Below are 19,300 nucleotides of genomic sequence, written 5' to 3'. Positions count from 1 at the left end.
CTGAATTCAAGCCACAGTACACTGTGAAGACAGTGAAGCATGGTGGTGCAAGCATCATGATATGGGGATGTTTCTCATACTACGATGTTGGTCCTATTTATCGCATACCAGGGATCATGGATCAGTTTGAATACATCAGAATACTTGAAGAGGTCATGCTGCCTTATGCTGAAGAGGAACTGCCCTTGAAATGGGTGTTCCAACAAGACAACGACCCCAAACACACCAGTAAACGTGCAACATCTTGGTTCCAGACCAACAAGATTGACGTAATGGAGTGGCCAGCCCAATCCCCGGATCTTAATCCAATAGAAAACTTGTGGGGTGACACCAAAAATGCAGTTTCTGAGACAAAACCAAGAAATAGAGAAGAACTGTGGAATGTAGTCCAATCATCCTGGGCTGGAATACCTGTTCACAGGGGCCAGAAGTTGGGTGACTCCATGCAACACAGATGTACAGCAGTTCTCAGAAACAGTGCTTATACAACGAAATATTCATTAACCTCCCTAGCGGTATTCCCGAGTGTAGCTCGGGGTAACATTTCAGTACCAAAAGCGGTAACCCCGAGCTACACTCGGGCTTACCCTGCGGCACTGCTCCGGCATGTGTTCTTCACTTACCTTACCCTGCGCTCCCACGATGTGTCCCCTGCAGCGTCCCCGGCCATCTCCTCCGGCTGATGCCGGCATCCGGTGTCTGTGTCCTGTCCCTGTGACGTCGGGACGTACGGGCGCCGCCACCGGCGGCGGCGGGAAATTTAAAAATTTTAAAAAATGTCATTTTTTTTTTTTTTACATTTTACATAGTAAAACATTGCTGTCTCAACCAATTTCACATACATATTGTCCCTAGTGCTTTGTCCTGCGCCCTGCCTGCATTTTGTCTGTTCTTTCTGCCTGGAAACTGAGAAATGTCCATGGCGTCCAAAAAGTGTCCCTTTAGGTCAAAAGCGGTTTAGATCAGCTAGAGAACAGCGATAGTAAATCAGAACGACTTGCAGAATTGAGTGATAATGATTCGTGGGGGAAATTCGTCATCAGACACTGAAAACGATTTTGCGACTGAGCTCAGCAATGTGCGAACTTGGCGCTCTTTTTCACATTTCAGTGTTTTTGGTTTGATTATATTATTGAATTAAATTTTTTATTATTTTTATATTATTTTTATGATTATTTATTAAATTATAATTTATGATTTTGTGTTTCAAATTTTATCATACCCGGGATGTTTACTAGACTCTTGTTCGGACAGATTTCAGTGAGTTTTTCCTAAAAATTACAGCCTACAATAAAAAAAATACATATTTCCATGCAAAAAAAATGGTACCGCTTTCAGCACCAAAAATCTGAAATAATCATACCGCCAGGGAGGTTAAGTGATTCAAAGGAAAGAAAAATCTTCAAACATTTCTCAGTTTATATAGTGAATGTTTGAGTTTGTAAAGAAGAATACAAACACTGCTATTTTTTTGAACAGTCTAATATTCACTTTTCTTCAATTTTTTTTAGAGGAACAACACAAATTTGATCTATTTTTCTTCATGTTTTGATTTGGAATAGAATGTGTCGTGTTCCCAATGCATTTGTGTGTATGGAAATAAAAGCTATTAGGATTTTGAGCTTTATTCACTTTTTTCAACACACTGCTATTATTTTGAACACAACTGTATTTCCATTCTAACGGTGTGTTAGAAGTACATATTTGTGATCTATAGTTAATAATGATCACCAAATGAAATATCAAGTGCCTTTTGATCCTACTTCAAGTGTATGTAAACTCTAGCACTGAACGTCTCTTAATTTGCTCCTTTTTCTAATTATACCATTGGAATCATTTTGGTATATCTGTTTGGTACGTTTGGTAAAAATGGTGATCTCGTGTGCTCTGCACAACACGTGGTTTATTTATAAAAGATGTGCATACCAATTTACCCATTGAAAATGCATGTACATTGAACTTTCCTTCTATGTGGATGAACAAAACACTATTTTCTGTAGTGGATAAATGTTTCTCAATCATCTCTCAACATAACAACTTGAGCTCTGGAAGAGTTTTCCTCCTTCATGACCGGGGCATTTTTTTGCTATTCAGCAGTGTACTACTTTAACTGGCAATTGCGCGGCCATGCAACACTGTAAGCAAATTAAAATTATATACTCTGCTCATCTGCCTCCTCTTTGTTTTAATATGTCTTTATTATTTTAGAAATCTATGCACCCGTAATCATACACTTCATTGCCTCCTTTGAAAATCTGGTTACATTATGTCAGTATCTTTATGTAATGTTTATACCTAATCATTATGTAATATGTAATAATCAAGGTTTTTTTTCCTTTCCTGTCTTTATAATTCCATATTAAGCATGACTGTTGTATACATATTTTATGTTCTTATCTACCCTTTTTTCATTATACTTTTATGCCTTTACTTTTTGCCAGTTTCATCTATACGCTTGTTTTGTAAGCTCCTTTTGTTGAAAACCAATAAAATGATTGAATCTGTATCTCAGTCCTGGGAGGTTAGGTATAGAAATGTAAAAAAATGTAGATGACAGGTGTTGGTGTGTGATTGTGTCTGTTGTGTATGGTATGGCTAAATGTGTGCTTGATTGCTTCTGTTTGTTGATCTGTCATGTTATGTTTTTATTTGTGATCTTCATTGGGGCTCATGGCCTGATAATGACTTGTTAACTACGTCCATCCCCTTTCCATGTAACCCTTACTCCTATGTTTTAGTTTGGGGTTCCTTTTATCATTTGTCTCCTTCTCTGTTATTGTACTTGTTTTATAAATGCAAAATAAATAAACACTTTTTAAATAAAAATAAAAATGTGGGTGACAAAAAGACAAAAAAGCATGATATTCAAAGAAGGAAAAAAAAAAGGATTGTAATTGGCACCCACCTGCCCTTAATCCCTGCCCGTAGGTATTTCCCACGCTTTTAATCATCGGTCTGCAATACAAAATAAGAAAAATTATAACGAGTAAGATTTAACAGTGTGGAAGAAGTGAGATACAAACTGTATACAGAGTGAAACATTAGAAGAATAGCGACCAAGCAGATGTATTTACACCCATGTACTGCCTATGGACGGACAGGCAAATGCCTCTCTTGTGGTATTAATTCATGTGTCCAAGACCTGTTTTTTTAAAAAAACATTGATGGAAGGTGTCCTACTTTAATTCAGATCCTTGTTTACACAGCGCCTACATGCAAAAAGCTAACCTGTCTATCTGGGGAGTACTGGGAACCTTTGTTCAGGAGACAAAACAACAGGCCCTTTCATGGTTAAGATTTTTGTGGACTGAACTATGATGACCATAAAACGTGTGCCACAGTACCGCTGTAATTGGAAGGCATGCTGACTTTCCATTGATTCTGGAAATGCTGGTCTGAACATGGAGCTGGTAGCTTCATAAAGGCCAGCATGTGTCACTAACTGCAGGTCCTGCTGTAATCAATATTTGAATGGAGGAAAATCACCACTTAGGGACACCAGCAAAATATATCTTTATTAGTGCTGACTGGAGGCTGAATGTCCCCCCAGTCCAGTCCTCCTCTGATTTCTGTTCAACCACTTCTTTAAAGGCTTGAAGTTATCACCTAGCCAGTTTTTAAATTGGAAAGCTATTGCTAATATGTTATATTCTATATTAGTTAAATTTTTTGTAAAACTTGATTTTTTATGTTTGTTAAAATAACAGACATGTTATACTTACCTGCTCTGTGTAATAGTTTTGCACAGAGCAGCCTTGATCCTCCTTTTCCTGCTCCTGGCTCCTCCTCTTCTTGGTGTGCCACCATAGGAAGCAGCTTCCTATAGTGGCATGCCTGTATGCTCACTCCCAAGCCAGCTCTGTTTGTCTATAAGACACAGGCCTGATGAAGGTGTCCTGCAAGACTCCGAAACGTTGCCTTACTGTAACGACGTGATCATTTATTAAAAATTATGGACCCATATTGGTTATCCTCAGTGTGCTGGTGACATTCTCCCTATAAAACACACAAAGTGCGGCTCAGCCCTGCCCCCACTTCCTCCTCACTGGCTGTGATTGACAGCTGCAGGAGCCAGTGGCTCCCGATGCTGCCTCTGAGCCGATGAGAAGGGAGAGAGCAGAGAGAGCTCTTGTGCACATCGCTGGAACAAGATCGGGATCAGGTATGAGAGGGAGGGAGCTGCATGCAGAAGGTTTTTTACTTTCATGCATAGAATGCATGAAGGTAAAAAAAACTTCTGCCTTTACAACCACTTTAAAGAGGAACTTCACTCTCCCAATCAACATTGATTCTTTTTAATCCTTATGCTGCTAGCATTAGTGAATAGATAGGAAAGTATATCAAATGTACTTGTTAAATACTTTTTTTTTTACATTTCTTCAGGTACTTTCTGGTTTCTTGCCTAGGCAAATGTTGTCCTGGCATTACTGTTTGATTATCACATTTGAAAGCAGTGGCAGTTCCTGTCCTTGGACACTAGACATTCTGGCACTATTAGACCTCCTTGGCAACCTAGCCCCTGACTTGGTCCCGGTGTGCTTTGGGGTGACCTCAGTGTGAGAGATCTGGGGGTGTCCCCTTCCCCCCCTTCCATCTTTGGGCCACATTTAGCCTGGTACACCCTAGGGTGCTGGAGGTGGATACACAGGGAAAAGAATCTCCTACTCTTTCTTCTACATACAAATTTTGGCGAAATATGTAATGCAAAGGAATTGGATGAATGCTCTCTAGCCATCCTCCTTTTTCAGCTTACCCCTGATGAAAGGCGCAGTTCTGAAGAAACACTTGCCGTCGTTCCCTCTTTGCCATCCCTCAGAAAGAGGGTCTAACTTCACAGCAAGTCAGCGTGTTTCTTGGAAATCGCCTATACAATGTTTATTCATATTTCAGCTGTATGTACCAAATTTGTTGACCTGATCAGCTTTTTAATCTTTTTTGTAATAAAAATTTATTTATATTTTACATGTGCGTATGTTGCCTAAAAAGTCCCATTTTCCAAACTCTTTGAGTCAAATGTTGTCATGTATCCCAGGAGTGTTCAGGAGGGTAGGAGAGGAGGAGGGGTTTTCTCAGCTAAGCAAACTCTCCTATAAGCATGCTTGAGATAAGGGTAGATGGACTCCAGGAAGTAAATGCTACATGAATCATTTGCCCTTACTCATGATGGCCACAGTCAGAAATTCTAGAGATGTTTTTCAAAGTGATTTCGTAACAAAATAGCATAGAGACATGAATGAATGGGGGAGTTTGCTTTGAATATTTAAAATTAAATAGTGTTTTTGGTTAGTGGTGCTCAGATGCAGTGAAGATCCACTTTAATATCCTCTTTAGTAATCCAACAGTCTAATCAAACTTCCTCATGATTCATAAGGTTGGAGGAGTCACCGGTAATTTATCAATATAGGGACCAAAAAGTGAACACCTGGCTGAGACTCAAACAAACACCCTATTTTTGTATAAATAGCTATTTGAATATTTAAACCAATGCGGATGGCAATATGACACATACAATACAATAGCGTATAACTTGTAAATCACAACAAAATTACCGATATTTAAAATACTTGGCCATTGGACATGAACTTCCGGTCGCTGCACCGTCACGCCCTGATGCGTTTCGTTACTTCCGACTTACTCTTAGGAAATTACAAAATGCGTCAGGGCGTGACAGTGCGGCGACCGGAAGTGACGTGGCCCGTGACTAGAAGTGACGCGACAGCGTTTGTTACCAACAAATCGGAGGTGTGGAATCTTTATCTCGAGTGATCTATAATCCATCTATAAATGTAAAAAGTGTCCCAGGAAGTTTGTTGGCCAACCACGAACGTGGAAGGCAAATATTTGTGATGAGTTTACATCCATGTGGGGGAATCCTATGAAGCACTTTGTTTTCAGTCTACTGCACATGGTGAAATAGAAGATTTAATTTCATGGACTTTGGATCACTTTACTATATCTTTTCATGGACTGTTCATCACTTTTTATTTTATTTTAATTGTTTTTTGTTACAGTAATCACGAACAGTTCATAAGTTTGTGTTGTCACTATTAAGTTTATGGGTATTCACGATACATTTTTATTATTGAATTTTATTATTGATTATTTATTCAGCGCCACTTTAAACACTTTATCATTTTGGTGTTTTACTTTTACATGCTTCATACTATGTATGGAAAACTGGACTGGACATCTTGGACATGCCTTCTCCCAATAAAGACAGCGATATTTTGGGCACTGATATTCCTACATGAAAGGACAACCACCAGACTTGTGTATGCCATTTTAGCAACCTTATAGTTAGGTTGCTAGAGTTCAGGTAAATTTTGTTTTTGACCTGCTTGTATCAGTGCTCAATTGCTTTTGGCTATTATCGGTGCTGCTGGTGTTCCCCCTTCATTCCAGTGAGCTCTGGAATATAGTGGGTGGGAGAGATAGACCCTGGCCTGAATACTCATACAGCCTCAGCCAATCCATGCTCAGGGAAGTGACCAACAGGGTAAGGCTAAGAGCTGTATAGGTAAACTGGAAGGAACAGAAAAGGCTCTTCTAAGTGTAGATTCACTTAAAATTTATTAAGATAAAAGTAGTAAAAAAAATCAAAGGCACATCAGTTAAAAACAACTGGAAAATAATCACCGCAGTCTGGGGAAAGAATGACACAGGGAACCGGGTGTACCACTCTTTAGGAACAAGGAAGCTGGCTTGCAGGCATCCCACATCCAAAAAGCTTGAGAAAAGAGCACGCCTGTCTGTTTCAGACTTTATGTTTGGAAACGCATTGCACTATGCCTGATGACATCATCACGCCAAGTGCTGCGGTCCACGGTGCGTTACAGCCCTCATTTCCAGAAATGTTATCTTAATAAACACTTAGAAGTGCTTTCTCTGTTCCTTCCAGTTTGACATATGCCAAAATCAGGTTCTGCTCCAAGAACGAGCTTGCCCTTAGCGGATGGACTCAATAAGATTTTACTGTTTCAAGTATCATGTTATGGGACTTTGGAGTGATATTTATTAATATCTTCATAGACATTGGACTATTTAGGGCAAACCAATTTCCTTTGTGCATTATTCTCATGTATTTTCAGGTGTATAAATAGTCTGAAGCCTAGAACAGCACTTTTTTCTTCTTGATGTAAGAGAGCCAGCATGATGGCTGAGGCCTTCTGGACTGTCAACTACAGACTGTAGTGGAGAACAAAAACAGAGCGCACAAACCTTGCACACTACCTCAGTAAACAGTTAGTAAATTTATTGATTTAGGAGATATACTTAAAAAAGTAGTAATAAAACAGGCATATAAAATCCAAAAGCGCATCCTATGATAAGGAGACACATGTGAATCCCATGTACTTCCCTAGCTCTGATAAAGAAGGGACCCCCCCTTCGAAACGTGTCAGAGTCATTCTGAGAATTTCCTCTTCAGATGGGATTCTCATGTGTCTCCTTATCGTAGGAGGCGCTTTTGGATTTTATACACCTGATTTACTACTTTTGCGTTGTCGTTCTCTTAATTTCTGAATCTAAGGGGATGGTCGAGCCCTGAAAAAGCAGATAAGTTACAAGTGTCCTCTATTACATCTCTGCACATTTGGAGTACCCCAAGGCTCACCCACACCTTACCCAAGTTAAATCAGCAAATAAACCACAAAAAGACATGCTCTGCCTGTTTTCTGACTTGAATGACTGTAAACTACTGTACTGTGTCCCTGGCAGGGAATGGAACCTAGAATATTTATATTCAATTTTCAAACTTTTTGTTTTACTATTTTACTTTTTTTTTTTACATCCTGTCATCAGAGTAGTTCATTGTCACCACTGTGACATTGTACTAGTCTGGAGGAATGATCAGGGATTTTTTTGTACACTGTTAATGCTTACACAATGATGATCACTGTGTAAGAAATAGTTTTAGTTGTCAAAAATGGGTTGCTTTTGATTGTGATCTGTGTTTGGCTACAGGTAATCACATGGTCCAAGTAGCCAGGTACCATGTGATTGCTGTGGGCCAATCACAGTTCACAACAGTAAGCAAGCTCTTCATGAGTGGAAAGCCATTCATGACAGGTTGTTGACATTGTTATCATGTGATCGATATGGCCAATCATGGCGATCATACTGATTACTGAAAACAGTAATCTGCTGTGTGTGGACACAGTGGTTACGGGGGGCACACTGCACGCTCCTTACCCGGAAGAGGCAGAATCACATATATATATGTAACTGTGCCTGCAGCCGCCACCCTGCCGCAGTAAAGCACTGTGGTTGACCCACCAAGAGGTTAAATTATATTTAAAGCCAAAACTTTTTGTATGTTTTTGATGGCGTAGGGAATGGTTAAAAATAGGGATGCACCAATACCAGTTTTTAAGACCAAGTATGAGTACCAAAACTTTTTCTTAAGTGCTCATCGATATCAATTACCTGTTTTTAGTGTCATGTCACCGTTTTTTTAGACCAATGAAAAATTATTACTGTTCCTTTATAACTATGAAGAAACAGTCTGTGACTTTGAAATCGCTCTGAAATAGTGTGATTTCAAAGCTGCACTAGTGTGGACCAGGGCTCAGCGCTGGTTCACACCAGTGGTGCTTTGGAATCACGCTACTTCAGTATAATTTCAGAGCCACAGATCAGTGCAATTTGGACCTCCGATTTCATTACAGCTTGCAACTTGATTTAACAGAAGTCAATGCAAGTCGCAATGGAATAGAAAAAAGCTATTGGTTTGGAGCATTTTCCCAAGTACTCGAGCAAATGCTTAGTTTTGGCACTGATACCAATAACGGTATCAGTGCATCGCTAGGTGAAACTCATTTACATTTTTGGGGATTTTTTGCCAACCCATTGATGAAAATTAGCTTCCCATCCTGTCTGACAGTGTCAGGAATGGACTTGCCAATAGTGGTGGGACTCACCTGCCTTGTGGGCTGCAGTACCAGGGCTGGCCAGCGGGTGCTCTCAACAACCAGAGGTTCACTTCAGCAATTAGCCATCACCTGGGGCTGATTGCAGGTGGTGTATTTAAGGGATGGCCAGACCTGCAGTCTGGGCCTTGGTGTGTGTTTTTCCATGGGCCCCTGTATCTTGTAACCTGCATTCCTGTTCCTGTTCCTGCCTGACTTGTTGCCGACCCTGCCTGATCCTGACCTCTGCTGACTTCTCCTGTTTGATCCCTGGCTTGTGACCCTGACTACTCTCCGCCTGCTCCTCCTGTACCTACCTGCCCGATAGTTATCGACCCGGCCTGCCTGACTATGTTGTGCTCTATATGTGTATGTACCTGTGTATCTATATCAGTTTAGGTTTGGGTTTGTTTCACCTTGTTGTATGTATTTGTGTTAGCTTGGGGTTTGGTGCACTGCGTTTATATTTGTATTGTTAGTCTTAATAAATTGTCTTATTTATACCATATCTGAAGCCTGCGTTTCCCTGTGTCAGTACACACACCTCTGGTCATACCCGGAGCCCTGACAGACAGACACAACAAGAAGTAAAACGTTAAATATTTCTTTTCTATTTTTGTGACTACTCAAAATGTTTAACTCTCTCTCACTTTTATTCTAAGTGACAAAAGTCACCTAGACAAAAAGAGAGAGTAAATCTCCCTGGTGGAGATACAGAAATGGCAAAAAAAGTTCAAAAGTCAAGAGGTCAAGCTTTGGCTTTAGATATAATTGATGGCCAAAGCTGTCTCAGGAACATCCATCTAATCCAGTGTATAATCTGAAATAAATTGGTTATGAACTTACATTATCCAGTGTTCGACTATGGTATATTCACCTCCTTTGCGCATGAGCCGCAATTGTGCTTCATAGTACTTTTGACCTATAAGTTTTCTATCCTCGTGACTGGAGGATTTAGCCACAAGATCCAGATGGCTAACGTTCTGTTAGAGAAAACAGAATAAAGTGAGGACTCATCACATGAACAGACCAGCATGTTTCTTAGTTATGCACTGAAGGTAAGCTGGAATAAAAAAAAAAAAAACAAGAAGTAGGCCTTTAAAAAGGCAAAAGCACCAAAAAAATCAAAGTACTTTAAATGCTTAACCAGGATATTAGAATGGTGGGATCCTCAGAAACTCCCATCAGGGCACCATCCCATCAATCTAAACATTACAATGTATTACCCTCTCTCTATTAATATATAGGGGGGAAAAGAGAGGAGTCAAAAGCCGGACATTCAGTGTGCCACAGAGAAGATATACACTACATATTTGATAAAAACATCTCTTTATTACAAAAACAAATCTTTATTACATCTTTATTACTGGTGCATGCATTCAGTTCTCAAAATGGTGAAATGGATCAACGCGTTTCCCAGAGGCATTTAGTATTACTTTGGACCTCTTTATATTTTTTTGGAGATTCTTGACGTGGGGATCCATTTTTTTTAATCTTCATCCCGCATACATTTATATATCGCCCCACGCTTTAGGAACTGCGTTATGACCCCATAGATACTGTTTCTCATTCTGAGACCCTGTTTGCTGTTTTTGCACAAGTAAACTATAACCCCTTTGTATTTCTGTGTTAGAATATCTTCAGCAATCCAGTATATATATATGCATAGTTAATTATATTCCTCTTTATCTGTTTAGTTCTGTGTGCCCTCTTTGACCCATTTGGGTGTCCGATGAGGAGCGGACGCATCCCTGAGTGGCTTTATTCTTATCACCAACGTTGTGAGTGCAATATGTAATGCGTTATAATATATTCATGTAAAAAGTCTTTTTGCATATTTTTGTACTTTTTGGTTATTTTATTGTTCTTTTGTAGAAATTACCCTTCCTATCTACCCCTGAGGAAGACGGCTGAAGTTGAAGTGCGAGTTCTATTCATGTATTAGTGACCTTATGGGTCTCTTTAGTGGATTGATTTGATATTGATTTGATATGTGGTTTCTGTAATGGAGCTATGTTGTTTATTTTAAACTATGTACAATAAACTTTATGCATTTTATTTGTGAATACATTTTTGGTGCCTTCAAAGTTCCATCCATCATTCATAATTTTATGTTATAGTACTTTTGGGGAGGTGGCACTCCTAAAAAATAAAAGCTGCTTGGCTGAAATAGCTAGGTTGCAGTAGCACTTGCTTCTTCAGGGTCCATGTCTTTCAGAGGCAACCAATAAATCTCTGAGAATATAATACTGGTAAACTGACTGCCCCCTCACAGCTTGGAGCCACATCACCAGGAGGTACCTGTGTTCCCCCCACCCCTTTTTTTCTCATTTGTGGAGTTGCTGTAATTTAATTTGCAATGTTGTATCTTTGATTTTTGGCATACATTTTTCTAAATATCTCTACTATGTTGGTTATTGATGTATTTTTGTTATATTTTTAGAGATATATTGGTTAGATCCAAAAGGCGTGGAGCCTGAAGAAGCAAGTGCTGCTGTGAAACACATCCACCTATTATGCCATGTTTGGAATTTGATTCATGCATTATCCAAATTTATATGGCAGTCTGGCTACTGTGTTACTTTTATTATGTTTGAACTATGTAATAAAGATAAGATGTTGATTTTGTTATCAAATTTGTAGTGTATATCCTCCTTGTGGTACATGGAAATCCCAGTTTTGACTCCCTTCTTTTACCCCCTTTATATGAGGAGAGAGGGTAATATGTTGCAGTACTTTAAAAGCTTACTTGCAGCATTTTTCCTGTCCATAAACAATTTTATGCTCTTGCCATGTGCCTTTGAACTTGCTAACACATTTGATGTCCTTACGAAAAGTTGATTTCCTACCACAGTACTCTCTCCTTGCATGTTGTAGCTCTTTTCTGTTTTTTGATTTTGCAAAGAAACAATTGACTCAGTCGACCACCCCCTCCTCCTTAACAAACTACACTCCCTCGGCATCAGAGACTCCGCTCTCTCCTGGCTCTCCTCCTATCTATCCCAACACTCCTTCAGCGTTACCTATAACGTTACCACCTCTCCCTCTCTCCCCCTCTCTGTTGGGGTCCCCCAAGGCTCGGTACTCGGGCCCCTTCTCTTCTCCATCTACACCTCCTCCCTCGGCAAACTGATACATTCCCACGGCTTCAACTATCACCTCTACGCCGATGACACGCAAATTTACCTCTCCACCCCTCGCCTCACCCCTTTAGTCTCCGCCCGTATCACCCACCTACTGAACGACATATCAGACTGGATGTCGCTCCATTTCCTCAAATTGAACCTTTCCAAAACCGAGCTCCTGATTTTCCCCCCAGCCCGTGCCCCCCTCCCCCCCACCCTCTCCATCATGACCAACAATGCCACCATCAGTCCCACCCCACAAGCCAAAGTCCTAGGTGTCACTCTAGACTCAAACCTGTCCTTCCAACCCCATGTCCAATCGTTGGCAAACTCATGCAAGCTCCACCTCCGCAACATCTCCAAAATACGTTCGTTCCTAACCCCAGACACTACTAAACTACTCGTTCACTCTCTTATTATCTCACGTCTGGACTACTGCAACTCCCTTCTCACTGGCCTACCTCATCGCAGACTATCCCCGCTTCAGTCTGTCCTGAACTCAGCATCCAGATTCATCCACCTTACCAACCGCTCGGCATCTGCCACCCCCCTCTGTCATTCCCTCCACTGGCTCCCAATTGCCCAACGCATTAAATTCAAACTACTAACACAGACATACAAAGCCATTCATAACGCTGCCCCAAACTACCTCACCGACCTGATACCCAAATACCACCCAACCCGTAATCTTCACTCCTCACAAGACCTCCTACTTTCTAGCTCCCTGGTCTCCACCTTCCACGCCCGACTGCAGAACTTCTCCAGGACTTCCCCCATCCTCTGGAACTCACTACCCCAATCCATCAGACTGTCACCTACCCTCCTCACCTTTAGACGCACCCTGAGAACCCATCTCTTCGGGAAAGTCTACCCCGCCTTCACCTAACAGCCGATCTCCTCCTACCACTCCATCCCCCACAGCCACTTCCTCCTGTACCACTATCCCCTCCCTCCTAGATTGTAAGCTCGAAAGAGCAGGGCCCTTGACCCCCTCGTGTATTGTATTGTTACTGTATCGTCTCATGTACTGTCCCCCACTATAATGTACAGCGCTGAGCAAACCTTTTAGTGCTATATAAATACTGTATAATAATAATAATACTGTCCGTGATACTTTTTTTTTTTTTATTTGCACTAACATACAATTTTGAGGACAAGCTTTTGGGGAGTGTCCCCTTCTTCAAGTCAAAGCAGTACTGATCACAATGCTTTAGCAGAATGTTGAAAGAGATGTAGGGGATGGGAGAAAAAAAAAAAGAGAGAGATAAGACACAGCAGAAGCAAAGTCTGGGGGGGGGGGGGACAATACTCACAGAGGCAGTCATGCTTGAGGTTGAGGTGATAGTCATAAAACTGTTGGTTAATGAGTAAGGAATCCCATGTCCAAATCAAGGCCCTTATCTCTTGTGTCAAATAGAATTATCAATCTTAGTTCAAAAGTTTTTCTTTCCTGAATGGATTTGAAATTTCATTCCCCGAAAGATTGTCCTCAAAATTGTATGTTAGCGCAAATAAAAAAAGTATCACGGACAGTACTCAATTGTTTCTGTCGCAAATGCACTAATACGGCTACAATCACCTCAAGCTTGATTATGCAAAAAAAGTTATAGTTGTTTGAGAAGATCACATCAAATAATTCACCAAACCATGATAATTGTTCATCCGTATACTGTATGTACCACTCAATTTCAATATTTCAATAGCATATTGGGTACCAGCATACCGATCATGTACCCTATTCTTTTTTTACAAGTGACACTAATAATCTACCAAGGTGTGATGCCATCAGAGCAAATACGGAATCTCTTCCAGACATGATTGGGTGAGCTGGAGGTGACTCTGGATCCTCATGAATCTTAAGCAATACATATAGAGTAAGGAGCTGAGGATGGTTCAAAAAGATCCTCAGTTATTAATTCACCATGTAAATCTCTCAGTACGCATGTCTTCATTTTATTCTTAATTCCCCACATAGGATAATTTGGTAACTTTTTAAATACTACTATGTCAGAAAGTTGTCTAAGAACTTCGGACTCATACATATCAGGATCATCAATACCCATAACCCTCCTTATCAGCCAGCTTAAATAACAGATCACTTCTCCCTTTCATCAAATCAAATTATTAGGAATGTGATCATGTAAATAACAAGAGTCCATAAAAACCGCAATGTCCCTAGTCACCTTGTCAATGTATGTCACTGCAGCAGCACATGTCATGGGAGAAACCATACAAAGATTTTTACATAAACCCACCTGTTTACAATCCAACTCAGATTCACAGCATGAAAGTGAATTGGCATTTATTGTCAGATAATATTTTTGAGTTTCAGCAAAAGTTCATTCAAGCATTTAAAAGATATGTTCAACTTTCATAACATGCTACATGATATGAACACACCAGCCTCTGCTGCCCTGCTTTGACAGCTAGTGGGGGATCTTCTCCACCCCCCCCCCCCCCGTGCTAACCCGGCCGCGCCACTTATTCACAGTCCTCTGTGAATGAGGAACTACAAGTCCCGACAGCCTTAGCTGCTGTTGGCATGTAGTTCTCAATGCACTACCACAGCGCTGTGGAGCCCCGTGGTAGTTTATTGCGTCTGCCTGTCAGTGTATCTGCAGATATACTGGCAGGTCTGAAGGAGACCTGCATGACACCAGCAATATGTTGACTGCTGGTGCAATGGTTTCCAGGCTCCTGCAACCAAAAATAATAAATGCACATTTTTTGTACCTGCCAAAAATATGCATTTACTATTTTTGTTAAAAAAGTGAACTTATCCTTTAAGAGAAACTATAATCTGAGGGATATGTTGGTAAAATCAGAATATTTTTTGGTATTGATGGTACAAAAACATACATTTTTGGGTTCTTAAAGGGTAGGACCATTCCCATGTTTGAGTTGAATTCATTGTTCATTGATGATCAAAATATTTACCAAGTAATTATAGACCTGATAGTTTAACTTCTATAGTTGGGAAGATACTTGAGAGTTTAATAAAAGACAACATAGATGAGTTCTTGCTGGAAAAAAATATTTTAAGCAACAGACAGCATGGATTCATGAAAGACAGAAGTTGTCAAACAAATCTGATTTCTTTTTATGAGGAGATGAGCAAAACCTTGGACAGAGGGGTGGCGGTGGACGTGGTATACTTGGACAGAGGGGTGGCGGTGGACGTGGTATACTTGGACAGAGGGGTGGAGGCGGACGTGGTATACTTGGACAGAGGGTTGGTGGTGGACGTGGTATACTTGGACAGAGGGGTGGAGGTGGACGTGGTATACTTGGACAGAGGGATGGTGGTGGACGTGGTATACTTGGACAGAGGGGTGGCGGTGGACGTGGTATACTTGGACAGAGGGGTGGCTGTGGACATGGTATACTTGGACAGAGGGATGGCGGTGGACGTGGTATACTTGGACAGAGGGGTGGCGGTGGACATGGTATACTTGGACAGAGGGGTGGCGGTGGACGTGGTATACTTGGACAGAGGGGTGGCGGTGGATGTGGTGTACTTGGACAGAGGGGTGGCAGTGGACGTAGTATACTTGGACAGAGGGGTGGCGGTGGACGTGGTGTACTTGGACAGAGGGGTGGTGGTGGATGTGGTGTACTTGGACAGAGGGGTGGCGGTGGACGTGGTATACTTGGACAGAGGGGTGGCGGTAGACGTGGTATACTTGAATTTTGCAAAAGTGTTTGACACAGTTCACCACACATGGCTAATGTGTTAGATAAAGTCTACAGGCTTGGGAAAAATCCGTATGTAAATAGACAGAAAACTGGCTAAAAGATGGTATTCAGAGAGTAGTGGTTAATGATTCATACTCTGAATGGTCTAGGGGTGTCAGTGGTGTACCCCAGGGTTCAGTGTTGGGACCCTTACTTTTTAATATATTTATAAACAATATAGGGTCTGGATTATAAATCCCATTTCAGTTTTGCAGATGACACCAAGCTGTGCAGTGGAATAACGTCCTCACAGGATGTCTCCAACTTACAAGCCAACCTCAATGCAATGTTTAACCACCCCCCGCCTGCCACATAATGAAATGATGGACGGGCGGTGGTTCTCTCGTTATGGGAGGACGTCAGATGACGTCTTCCCACTCTAACCGTGCGTGTGCACCCCCCGGGGGTGCGCAGCGTGGCGATCGGTGGTGCGCAGTGTCCCTGGGACACAGTGGATCACCGATCAGTGGAAAGAGCCGATGACTTTGGCTCTGTCATGTGATCAGCTGATCACATGTAAATACGGAAATGCCGGTTATCGGCATTTCTCTCCTCACGAGCTGTCACGGTGACAACTCGTGAGGAGAGGGGAGCCGGTAATCGGCATTCCTCAGAGGGGACATCTACACTGCATATTTTTGAAAAATAAAAACTTAAAATAGATTTTTTTAAACACTTCTTTCTTTTTTTGTCTGTAGATTCAGTCAAAAATAAAATGATTTTTACAAAACAGTATCGCCAAAAAAAGCCTAATTTGTCCTCAAAATACATTTATGAATTACTTTCTTATCCTAAGTAATAACAAAGTTATCACTGAAGAAACAGGTACGCTTTAGTGGTTCTAAAGCCTTATCCTAGGTTCACACCTAAGCGTTTTCCGTAGCGTTTTGCAGAAACGCAGTACAGTCCAGTTAACATGATTTCCTATGGAACACAATCACATCTCCGCGTTTTCACCCGGTGCATATTTTGGAAAGGGTCAGGAACTTTTCTAAATGCAAAAAGTTGCGTTTTGGGTTCTAAAGACTTCAATGGACATGCTGCAGAAAAGCATGTAGTGCGTTTTTGCTGCATTTTGCATTTTAATCTGCCTAGCAACAAGAAAAACAAAAAGCAAAACACAGCAAAAACGTGGCTAAAATGTATGTGCAAATCACAACGCAAAACGCACTACAGAAACGGATCAAACACAAACTGAATAGGTGTGAACCTAGCCTTAAGGTTTTCATCTTAATGCATTTTATGCATTAAAGTGAAAAACTTTCTGTGCTGCACAATCCTCCCCGGCCCCATCATATACTTGCCTGAGCCTGATCCAATCCAGCGATGTGCATGAGAGCAGTGGCTCTTGCAGCTGTCTTCCTCCTCCCTGGGCAAATTGATAGCAGAAGGAGCCAATGTTAACCTCCCTGGCGGTATTCCCGAGTGTAGCTCGGTGTAAAGTTTCAATACCACTCAGGCTTACCATGCAGCGTTGCTCCGCGATCCCTCGGTCACTTACCTTGTCCTGCGCTCCCGCGATGTCCCTCCTGCAGTGTCCCCGGCAATGTAATCCGGCGGATGCCGGCATCTGTCTTCTGGGTTCCATTCCCTGCGAGCGTCAGGATGTACGGGGGACGGAACGGTGGGAAATTTGAAAATGACAAAAAGTGACAGTCACAAAAATCACTAAAATCACATAGTAAAACATTACTGTATCAAACCATTTCACATACATTTTGTCCCGAGTGCTTTGTCCTGTGCCCTGCCTGCATTTTTACTGTTCTTTCTGCCTGGAAACTGAGAAAAGTCCATGGAGTCCAAAAAGCATCCCTTTTGGTCAAAAGCGGTTTTAGACCGGCTAGAGAACAGCGATAGTAAATCAGAACCACTTGCAGAATTGAGTGATAATGATTCGTGGGGAAATTCGTCATCAGACACTGAAACCGATTTTGCGACTTTGCTCAGTGATGTGCGAACTTGGCGCTATATTTAAAATTTCAGTAACTTTGGTTTGATTATATTATTGAATTAAATGTATTATTATTATTGTAGCAATATGTTATATGCTGTGTATGGCCTCTAGGGGTCTCACTACTTAGATACTGGTACAACTGTGTTATTGCCTCTCTTTGGTTGTAGTTCTAATGCAGACACATGTATAATGGCAGCTATGAGCACCTAATAAAATGTCTGCTACTAACTACAGTGTATGAGCATCTGAGCAGGATCAACTAACAGAACATGGTGGCAGCTGGGCACTGAACCTCTGAATAGCAAGTCTTCTGTCTACAAATACAGATTGTGTGACACTAGAACTGTACAGAGAATCAGCAACTGTAAGTACAGAGTCCCTATCAGACTGCACTATGGAGAGTGGCCTGAAACCCCCTCAGAGACTGGATGTCACTTCTTCCAATCTCTCACAGACATGGAGACACTGGAAGGAAGAGTTTACTCTGTATGTGGACCTGACAGTGGCACCCAGAGATGAGCAGAGGGAAGTAAAGCTGTTTTATTACTTGATTGGGGAAAAAGGCAGAGAACTAGCCGAGACCCGGCTCACAGACAGCATGGCACTGACAGACATACTGCAAGCATTTGATAAGCACTGTGACCCCAAAAAGAATGAGACAGTGGAGAGATACAAGTTCTTCTCAAGGAATCAGGAGATTGGGGACAGTGTGGACAGATATGTGACAGAGCTGAGGAGACTGGCTGCAACCTGTGGATTTGGGGACATCAGGGACTCCCTTATCCGAGACAGGATAGTGTGTGGCATCAGAGACTCTCACCTCAGAGAAAGATTACTGAGGGAGGAAGAGCTGGCTTTGGAGAAATGTATACAAATCTGCAGGGCTGCTGAGCTGACTAAAGACAGGCTGAAGATGATGGAGGGCACCAGTGATGCCTCAGTACATGCAGTATCTGTGAAAGGCAGAGCAAGGTCCAGGCTCCCTGTGAGCTCAGTCCAGTGTAAATACTGTGGCAAAAGACATGAAAGAGACAAAGAGAAATGTCCAGCGTATGGGGAGTCCTGCAGGACTTGTGGCAAGATGAACCACTTTTCAGCTGTGTGCAGATTCAAAACCAGCAAACAGTACAGACAAGTCCACACAGTGACCCAGGACACAGACGAGGACAGCACAGAGGGCATCACATGGCTGCAGCTGCAGTCTGCAACAGAGAACGTCAATGTAGTCAAACAGCCAGTAGCCAATGATGCAAAGCAGCTCTTTGCCATATTTATGGTGAATGAACAGCCCATAAGATTTCAGCTGGATTGTGGAGCAAGCTGCAATGTCATTCCATTTACTCTGCTTAACAAACAGGTTCCCATTGAGCCCACTGATAAGGTACTGGTCATGTACAACAAAAGTGTTCTGAAAACCATGGGAACATACAAGCTAAAATTAAGAAATCCACGTAACAGAAAGAGCTACAGAGTGGAGTTTACTGTGTTGCAGGAGGACGATCACATTCCTTTGCTGGGAGTTAAAGCAGTTCAGGCTATGGACTTAATAAAGGTGCAGTCCCATAACATCATGGCTCTGG

General features: G+C 41.6%; 1 protein-coding gene across 1 annotated transcript in view; it reads right to left on the bottom strand.

Moving 5' to 3' along the window:
• The window catches only part of LOC149439349 (uncharacterized), a 70,433-nt gene that overhangs the window by 46,123 nt on the left and 5,010 nt on the right, over positions 1–19,300 (bottom strand). The window contains exons 2-3 of the mRNA XM_089659161.1: positions 9,753–9,889; positions 2,906–2,955 (exon numbers count right to left, since the gene is read on the bottom strand). Of these exons, the coding sequence (XP_089515287.1) occupies positions 2,906–2,955; positions 9,753–9,889 (187 nt within the window). The remainder of the gene's footprint in view (positions 1–2,905; positions 2,956–9,752; positions 9,890–19,300) is intronic.

The sequence above is a fragment of the Staurois parvus genome, unplaced genomic scaffold (genome assembly GCF_062004578.1).
Source record: "Staurois parvus isolate SC_StPar_1 unplaced genomic scaffold, SC_StPar_1.0 ptg001133l, whole genome shotgun sequence".
NCBI classification, from domain to species: domain Eukaryota; kingdom Metazoa; phylum Chordata; class Amphibia; order Anura; family Ranidae; genus Staurois; species Staurois parvus.
Note: the sequence above shows the minus strand (reverse complement) of the source record. Positions and strands in the feature narration are given on the sequence as shown.